This window comes from Bison bison, unplaced genomic scaffold (assembly GCF_000754665.1).
Source record: "Bison bison bison isolate TAMUID 2011002044 unplaced genomic scaffold, Bison_UMD1.0 scf7180017864180, whole genome shotgun sequence".
In the NCBI taxonomy this organism is placed as follows: domain Eukaryota; kingdom Metazoa; phylum Chordata; class Mammalia; order Artiodactyla; family Bovidae; genus Bison; species Bison bison.
This window is the reverse complement of record NW_011494752.1, coordinates 8,102,253-8,111,205: the sequence shown is the minus strand read 5'-3', so window position 1 is coordinate 8,111,205 and position 8,953 is coordinate 8,102,253. Positions and strand designations below refer to the sequence as shown.

The 8,953-nt window shown below is 45.2% G+C and overlaps 1 protein-coding gene across 7 annotated transcripts in view; it reads left to right on the top strand.

The window, feature by feature from the left end:
• The window catches only part of DHRS7B (dehydrogenase/reductase (SDR family) member 7B), a 47,570-nt gene that overhangs the window by 19,794 nt on the left and 18,823 nt on the right, over positions 1-8,953 (top strand). Inside the window, exons 1-2 of one of the 7 annotated variants that reach the window (XM_010842865.1) lie at positions 2,868-2,949; positions 4,575-4,707. The exons of 4 other annotated variants lie outside the window; for them this stretch is intronic. In XM_010842865.1, coding sequence (XP_010841167.1) covers positions 4,589-4,707 — 119 coding nt within the window. In that variant the 5' untranslated portion in view covers positions 2,868-2,949; positions 4,575-4,588. Of the gene's footprint in view, positions 1-2,860; positions 2,950-4,574; positions 4,708-8,953 lie in introns of those variants that run through there. 2 more of the 7 variants (XM_010842867.1, XM_010842868.1) reach the window with 2 other exon arrangements.

The following is an 8,953-nucleotide window of genomic DNA, read 5'->3' as shown; positions in this document are numbered from 1 at the left end:
TCATTTCTTTACTGTTTGTCAGTTAATGTTCATGTTCTGCTATGCAATCATTTATATGCACGTTTCTTTAATTTTTTTAGATTTTCCTGGATGTATAGTTTAAACAAAAAGTCTATTTAAAACTGTAGCAGTAGTTCGCAGTTCTAGAAAAGAGGAAAGTTGTGGGGTTAAACTTTGTATTTTCTTTCTTATAGAAGCTTCTAAAAAGGTATTTTTATATGTTCTTTTTAACAAATATTGTGTACAACCTTTAAAACATCAATGTTTGGATCAAAACAAGACCCAGCTTATTTTCTGCTTGCTGTAAATTAAGCAAACATGCTATAATAAAAACAAAATGAAGGGAAAAAAAAAAATGACAGAATGATCCCTGTTAATTTCCAAGACAAACCATTCAATATCACAGTAATCCAAGTCTATGCCCCAACCACTGATGCTGAAGAAGCTGAAGTTGAATGGTTCTATGATGACCTACAAGACCTAGAACTCACACCAGAGCAGCAAGTTAAGAGATACCTGGAGTAACAGGCAAATTTGGCCTTGGAGTACAATACGAAGCAGGGCAAGTCTAACAGAGTTTTGCCAAGAGGATGCACTGATCATAGCAAACACCCTCTTCCAACAACACAAGAGATGACTCTACACGTGGACAATGCTTTGGCCACCTGATGTGAAGAACTGACTCATTGGAAAAGATCCTGATGCTGGGAAAGATTGAAGGCAGGAGGAGAAGGGGACGACAGAGGATGAGATGGTGGGATGGTATCACCAACTCGATGGACATGAGTTTGAGTAAGCTCCGGGAGTTGGTGAGGGACAGGGAAGCCTGGCGTGCTACAGTCCATATGGTCACAGAGTCAGACACAACTGAGCGAGTGAACTGATGTAGGATCTAGCTCCCTGAACAGGAGTCGAATCCGGGCTCCCTGCATTGGGAGCATGGAGTCTTAGCCACTGGACCACCAGGGAAGCCTAACACATTTTAAAACACATTTTTTGTGTGTGTGTGTTATAGTCCTTAGGGTTTTCCACAAACAAGATCATATCGTCTGCAAACAAATAATTTTACTTCATCCTTTCCAATTTAGATGTCTTTTCTTTCTTTCTCCTGCCTAATTGCTCTGGCTAGAATTTTCAGTCTGTGTTGAATAGAGGTGGTGAAAGTCAGCATCCTTGCTTTGTTCCTGATCTTAGAAGAGAAGCTTTCATTCTTTTATCATTGAGTCCGATGTTTGATGGAGGTTTATTAGTATATGACTCTTAATTGTGTTAGTAGTTTCCTTCTATTCCTATTTGTTGAGTGCTTGCATCATGAAACAGTGTTAAATTTTATCAGATGCTTATTTCTTAATCAGATGCTTTTTCTGCATCAACTGAGACAATCATATGTTTTTCTTTCCTTCAGTTGATGTGGTGTATTTACCTTCATATGTTGAGCCAATCTTGCATCCCAGGAACAAACCCCACGTGGTTGGGATGTATAATCCTTTTACTATACTGCTAAATTCAGTTTGTTAGGGTTTTTTTGTTGAGGATTTTTGTGTCACTGTTCAAAAGGGATATTGGTCTGTAGTTTTCTTACAGTGTTTTTTCTTGCTGGTCTCATGGAATGAGTTAGAAAGTGTTCTCTCCTAAAACTCGGGAGTTGCAGCTGGTAGCTGCCCTGGGGTGGGCTGTGTGCTGTGTGGCCAGCATGCCTGTTTGGGTGGTTTTGACTTTGAATCAAAGCTTCAGGTGAGGCTTGTCCACTAGACAGGCTACCTTATCACAAGTCTAGTCATTTAACTTTTGTGTCTTTTTTTATCGTCAGTCTGTCTGTCTGGGCTGTGAGCTCCATGAGGTCAGAACCTGTGTCTCACGGGTCCATTGCCCTACAGCCCTGGTCCGCCCAGCTCCTGGTGCAAATGGCAGCCGATACGCCATTGATGAATGGGTGGGCCAGAGCCATCCTGGAGCTGAGCTGAGAGGCTCTGCATGTGACATGTGGATGGAAAATAGAGAGCTTAGTCTTTTTGCTGAACGCCCTTCAAGATGGCTGCCTGTGTGAAGTTCCTGTCCGAAATCCTCCCTGGAAGTGGTTTTTTTCAGTCACTTTATGAGTCAGCAGGACATTAGCGTTTACAGAGTGCTGCCCACGTTGTTTCTCATTGGAATAGTCAGCCCCATTTTGTAAGTTAGCACAAGTTAGTTGCAGAGAGTAAATCTGCTCGAGTGTCAGGGACACAACAGGTGAACTTGAACTCCCCTCCCCAGCGCCAGCCTGGTACTTTTTCTGCTTTACCACTGCAATGACTGCCTCCTGTGGTTTCTTTTGGGGTGATGGTACAGGTCTGGTGTGTGTTCTAGGAAGAGGGCAAGGTCACGTGGGCATCTTCTAGTAATACTAAATTCATTTTATAAAGCACATTGGAAACCAAAATTGTTTTTAGTGACATGGTGTCTGGGCAGTTATCGTTCAGTGTGGTTTTTAAAAACCGAAGGCGGACTTTGGCCCGTAATGAACAGTTAGCCTCCAGCATCCTGTGCTTGTGTCGGCCGTTCCCCCCTGCAGGGTCTGGAGCTGTGTCTGGCATCCCTCTTGCCACCTTCCCTGCCAGGCTGTGGGCAGTTGGTGCTCAGCGTCTTACTGCAGAGCAGTGCCCGCTTCAGCATGGTTGCTTTTCCAGGACGGAACGCCCCGGAGCTGGTCTGAAATACACTCAGGCCTTCCTCTTGGTTCTGTCTTCACTAATGCTGGCCTGCACTCCTTTAAACTGGGGGCCCTAAGGCTGTCATCTTAAAATACACCCCACAGGCCACCCGTCCGTGGCTCGTTCCAGCATTCCGGGGAGGGCCTGCTGACCTGAAGGTTTCCTCTGGCCTCCGGTCTGAGTCACTCAGCTTCGGGTCAAAAGACCAGAGAAGATTCGGTGTCGGGGCCTGCCACTGGTGAAGCGTCTGCCGCCTGAGGTAGGTTCTGTCTTGTCTTTCCTGTCGAAGATGGCCTTCGCTGCTGCTTCTCGTACGCTTAGGACCACAAAAGAGTGGCTTCACTCTGTTCTTACTTTCTGAAATTAGATATGTATTTTCAGATATGGGTCACAAGCATGACCTGTAGCTTAGGTCACCTTTAGCAGAACAGCTGTGTGGAACTAAATGTGGGCTGTGGGAACAGGAGCCTGACTCCTGTCGCTGCCAGGCCCCTCCTTGCCGTGTGGCCTCCGTGTCCTGCCGCCCGGTTGGAACCCCTCTCTACCCTTTCGCCCCATTTTCTTGTACTTAACATGGCACATTATTTCATGACTGACCCTGACAGACCTGAACTCATCATTATCTTTGACTTTGGAGGGTTCTCAGATCCCTGCCTTTGATTTTCAGATGTGGCTGTTAACGGTTTAATTTCTGTGTGTGGTTTTTGAGTGGATTCTAACAACCTGTTTTTATTGAAGTTTCAGTTTATTTTAGTTTTGTGATTGTTTGAGAGAAGAAAGGGATCTTAGGAGCAGATTCCATCTGTGAAATGCAGTGTAGGATTTTGACTGAAGGATAGAAAATGGAACAGATGGCATAAGCGGTGACAAGCCTACTTCAAGTTGATTCCTCGGAGCTCCAGACTGAGGTTCTGAAGGCCTGTCTGAAGAGCCTCATAGAGAGCAGGAGAGCAGTGCACACCCACGACCTTCCTGCCACCCGTAGGGGCTCTTCCACCTTCATACGCTTGACTTGGGCCTGAAAACACCGGCCGATCCTGGGCTCCTGCCTTGTCCTGGAGAGCGTGGGCGTGGCTCCCAGTGTGTGGTCGTGCTTCCATTGCTTCCAGTCCAGGGGACACCTGGCTGGTGCCTCCCCGCCTCCATCTCTCCATGTGCTTCCCATCCTGTCTGACTGCACCTCGTGCTATAAGCTCATCTCCAAATGCTGGGAATCGTGAGCAAGATTTTTTTCCCCACTCCTACCTTTTTTTTTTAACCTCCAGTCTTGTATTCCATTTATATCTACAACTAGCAGTTAAGCATTTGGATATAAAATGCAAAACATATAAACACGTGTGCCACGTTAAACTGCCCCCCTCCCCGCCAATACACACCCTTTGGTTTATATAGGAGATTTCTTTCCTGATCAGGACATATGGCCAGCTGAGACTCAGTTCTTTTCTGCCCTTTTGCTCAGAAAAGGCCCAGACACCGCACCAAGGCTGTGGGGCTGAGTTACTTCTGTGTCTCGCTCTCTTGGCTGCCCGCACCAGTGGGAGTGAGACAGAAAGGAGTCGGCACAGCTGCCTCTGAGAGTCTGGGAGACCCAGGGGCCCATTCGTGTGGCCGTGTGCACGGCAGAGCAGAATTAAAGTTGGGAGATCTTTAAGAATTTGAGAAACTCCCAGAAAGAGGTGTGATTGTCAGTGTTTGCAGCCTCACCTGTTCAGGGAAGTGATGCTGAAATTGAACCTGACTCTAAAATAAGTGGCTTGCTCTGGGGTGTCCCTTTTCCCACCATCATCCTGAGCTGCTGGGCGGAGTGGGTGCTGGTTTCTAGTTTACTTTACGTTCTGATTTTGAGACCTTGCCAGACTGAATGCAGGTGCACTCTCCTTACAGAAAGCGGGCCGAGAATGGACCCCCTTATCCTGGTGCCGTATTTGCCTCGGGCAGAGAGGTCCCCGGGGCCGGAAGACCTGGGCTGGCGGGCGATGTGTCAGGTGCTCCAGGAACACCAGATGTGTCCGAGACGGTGTGTGGCTCCTCTTCTTTTTATGTCCGAGGTGCTGCCTTGGGCTTGAGCAGGTGCATGGAGCTGCGTTTGTGTCAGTGGTGTGCTTTGCTGGGTGGGTTTATCTTCATCCTGCTCCTCCCTGGCCGTGAGAAGGGGGTGGACGGGACACTACAGTCCCCGTCTGCTCTGTCCTTGCTCTGTCAGCCTCCGTGACTGTTGTGGCAGCCACATTTTCTTTTTTTGTTTTTAAACTTTGATTTGGTGTTGTGTTAACTTCTGCTGTACAACAGAGTGACTCAGTTGTATATATATTTCTTCATATGCTTTTCCATCATAGTTTATCATAGGATATTGAACATAGTTTCCTGTGCCATACAAGTAGGACCTTGTTGCTCATTCATTCTATATATAGTAGTTTGCATCTGCTCTTTCCAAACTCCCAACCCTCCCCTCGTCCACCCTCTCTCCCCGTCGGCAACCAAGAGTCTGTTCTTTATGTCTGAGTCGTTTCTGTTTTATGGATGTGTTCGCTTGTGTCGTGTTTTAGATTCTACATGAGTGACATCATATGGCGTTTGTCTTTCTCTTTCTTACTTCACTCAGTATGATAATCTCTAAGTCCATCCATGCTGTTGCAAATGGCATTATTTCATTCTTTATGTGGCTGAATAGTATTCCATTGCATGTGTGTTTGTGTGTGTATGTATATACACCACATCTTCTGTATCCATTCATCTGTTGATGGACATCGAGGCTATTTCCAGGTCTTCTAAACAGTGCTGCTCTGAACCTAACGATGCACGTATCTTTCCAAATTATAGTTTTGTCTGGGTGTATGCCCAGGACTGGGATTGCTGGATCACATGGCAAATCTAGTTTTAGTTTTTTGAGGAACCTCCATACCGTTTTCCATACAGGCTGTACTAACTTACATTCCCACCAACAGTATAAGAGGGCTCCCTATTGGCCAGACCCTCTCCAACATTTACTGTTAGTCGTCTGACTGGAGAGAGTTGGCCCCTCACTGTGGTTTTCATTGGCATTTCTCTCATGATTAATGGTGATGACCGTCTTTCCATGGGCCTGTTACCCTTGAACGTCTTCTTTGGAGAAATGTCTATTTAGGTCTTCTCCCCATTTTTCGATTGGGTTGTTTGTTTGTTTTATTATTTACTTCTGTGAGCTGTTTATATATTTTGGATATTAAGCCTTGTTGGTCACATCATTTGCAAATATTTTCTCCCAGTCTTTTCACTTTTTTTTTTTAGTCTTTTCATTTTGTTTCTGGTTTCCTTTGCTGTGCAAAAGCTTGTAAGTTTGATTAGGTCCCATTTGTTTATTTTTGCTTTTATTTTTATTTCTTTGGGACACTAACCTAAGAAAACATTGGTACCATTTATGTCAGAGAATGTTTTGCCTGTGTTTTCTTCAAGGTGTTTTATGGTGTCCTGTCTTATATTCGGGCTTCCCTGTAAGCTCAATTGGTAAAGAACCCACCTGCAATGCAGGAGACTCCAGTTCTATTCCTGGGTAAGGAAGATCCGCTGGAGAAGGGATAGGCTACCCAATCCGTATTCTTGGGCTTCCCTATAGCTCAGCTGGTAAAGAATCCACCTGCAATGCAGGAGACCTGGTACAGTCCCTGGGCTGGGAAGATCCCCTGGAGAAAGGAAAAGCTACCCACTCCAGTATTCTGGCCTGGAGAATTCCATGGACAGTCCATGGGGTCACAAAGAGTCAGACACATCTGTAAGTCATTTTGAGTTTATTTTTGTGTATGGTGTGAGGGATGTGTTCTAACTTCATTGATTTACATGTGGCTGTTCAGGTTTTCCAGCACCACTTGCTGAACATACTTTTTTCCCCCATATTGTATGATCTTGCCTCCTGTGTTGAAGATTAATTGTCCATAGGTCTGTTTGTTTTTTTTTTTAACTTTTATTTGCATTGATTTTTTGCGGCATTAATTCCCAAGCCATATGTTTTTGTTTCTTCAGTTTCTTCTGGGATAGCTTTTTCTTCTGTGCAACCTCCTCTTCTGGGTTAGGAACAATCTGTTCTTTTTCAGGAAGGATCATCTCAATGTGGCAGGGAGAGCTCACGTAGGGGTTGATCCGACCATGAGCTCTGTAAGTCCTGCGCCGCATCTTGGGGGCTTTGTTCACCTGGATGTGCTCAATGACCAGAGAATCTACATCTAAGCCCTTAAGTTCAGCGTGACTCTCTGCATTTCTGCGCACGTGCAGCAACAATTCAGCACTCTTTTTGGGCCACCGACCCTGCGTCCAGCCCCGCTGTTTGGCCTGTGCACACCCAGCAGCTCCACCATTGTAGCGACGGAATGGCACACATTGCTTCTTAAAAGTGACATCCTTCAGATACTTGGTGGCTTTTCGGATATGCATACCCTTTATGGCCTGGGCAGTTTTCACGAATGTTCTTAAAGTGAACACGAAGATTTGAACCTCTTGATTTGGATGATTTTGTGGGGTTTTCTGGGTCGAGTGAATAGTACACCATTTTTAGGGGTCACCTCAGGCTGCTTACTCGAAAAGGGTCTGTAGGTCTTTGAATTTATTTCTGGGCTCTGTGTTCTTTTCCTGTGATCCATGTGTCTATTTCTGTGCCAATACCATGCTGTTTCGATGACTGTAGCTTTGTAGTATTATCTGAAGTCTGGGAGAGTTATGCCTCTTGCTCCATGGCCCCCATCCCTAGGCCGCCTCACAGGATTGCTTTGGCAATTCTGGGTCTTTAATGGTTCCATATAAGATTTAGGATTATTTGTTACAGTTCTGTGAAAAATGTCATAGGTAAATTGATAGGAGTCACATTCAGTTCATTTTAGTTGCTCAGTCCTGTCCAACTCTTTGCGACCCCATGAATCGCAGCACACCAGGCCTCCCTGTCCATCACCAACTCCCGGAGTTCACTCAGACTCACGTCCATGGAGTCAGTGATGCCATCCAGCCATCTCATCCTCTGTTGTCCCCTTCTCCTCCTGCCCCCAATCCCTCCCAGCATCACAGTCTTTTCCAATGAGTCAACTCTTCGCATCAGGTGGCCAAAGTACTGGAGTTTCAGCTTTAGCATCATTCCTTCCAAAGAAATCCCAGGGCTGATCTCCTTCAGAATGGACTGGTTGGATCTCCTTGCAGTCCAAGGGACTCTCAAGAGTCTTCTCCAACACCACAGTTCAAAAGCATCAATTCTTCAGTGCTTAGCTTTATTCACAGTCCAACTCTCACATCCATACATGACCACAGGAAAACCATAGCCTTGACTAGACAGACCTTTGTTGTCAAAGTAATGTCTCTGCTTTTGAATATGCTGTCTAGGTTGGTCATAACTTTTCTTCCAAAGAGTAAGCGTCTTTTAATTTCATGACTGCAGTCACCATCTGCAGTGATTTTTGAGCCCCCCAAAATAAAGTCTGACCCTGTTTCCACTGTTTCCCCATCTATTTCCCATGAAGTGATGGGACCAGATGCCATGATCTTTGTTTTCTGAATGTTGAGCTTTAAGCCAACTTTTTCACTCTCCACTTTCACTTTCATCAAGAGGCTTTTGAGTTCCTCTTCACTTTCTGCCATAAGGGTGGTGTCATCTTCATATCTGAGGTTATTGATATTTCTCCCAGCAATCTTGACTCCAGCTTGTGCTTCTTCCAGTCCAGAGTTTCTCATGATGTACTCTGCATATAAGTTAAATAAGCAGGGTGACAATATACAGCCTTGACAAACTCCTTTTCCTATTTGGAACCAGTCTGTTGTTCCATGTCCAGTTCTAACGGTTGCTTCCTGACCTGCATATAGGTTTCTCAAGAGGCAGGTCAGGTGGTCTGGTATTCCCATCTCTTTCAGAATTTTCCACAGTTTATTGTGATCCACACAGTCAAAGGCTTTGGCATAGTCAATACAGCAGAAATAGATGTTTTTCTGGAACTCTCTTGCTTTTTCCATGATCCAGCGGATGTTGTCAATTTGATCTCTGATTCCTCTGCCTTTTCTAAAACCAGCTTGAACATCAGGAAGTTCATGGTTCACATATTGCTGAAGCCTGGCTTGGAGAATTTTGAGCATTACTTTACTAGCGTGTGAGATGAGTGCAATTGTGCAGTAGTTTGAGCATTCTTTGGCATTGCCTTTCTTTGGGATTGGAATGAAAACTGACCTTTTCCAGTCCTGTGGCCACTGCTGAGTTTTCCAAATGTACTGGCATATTGAGTGTAGCACTTTCACAGCATCATCTTTCAGGACTTGAA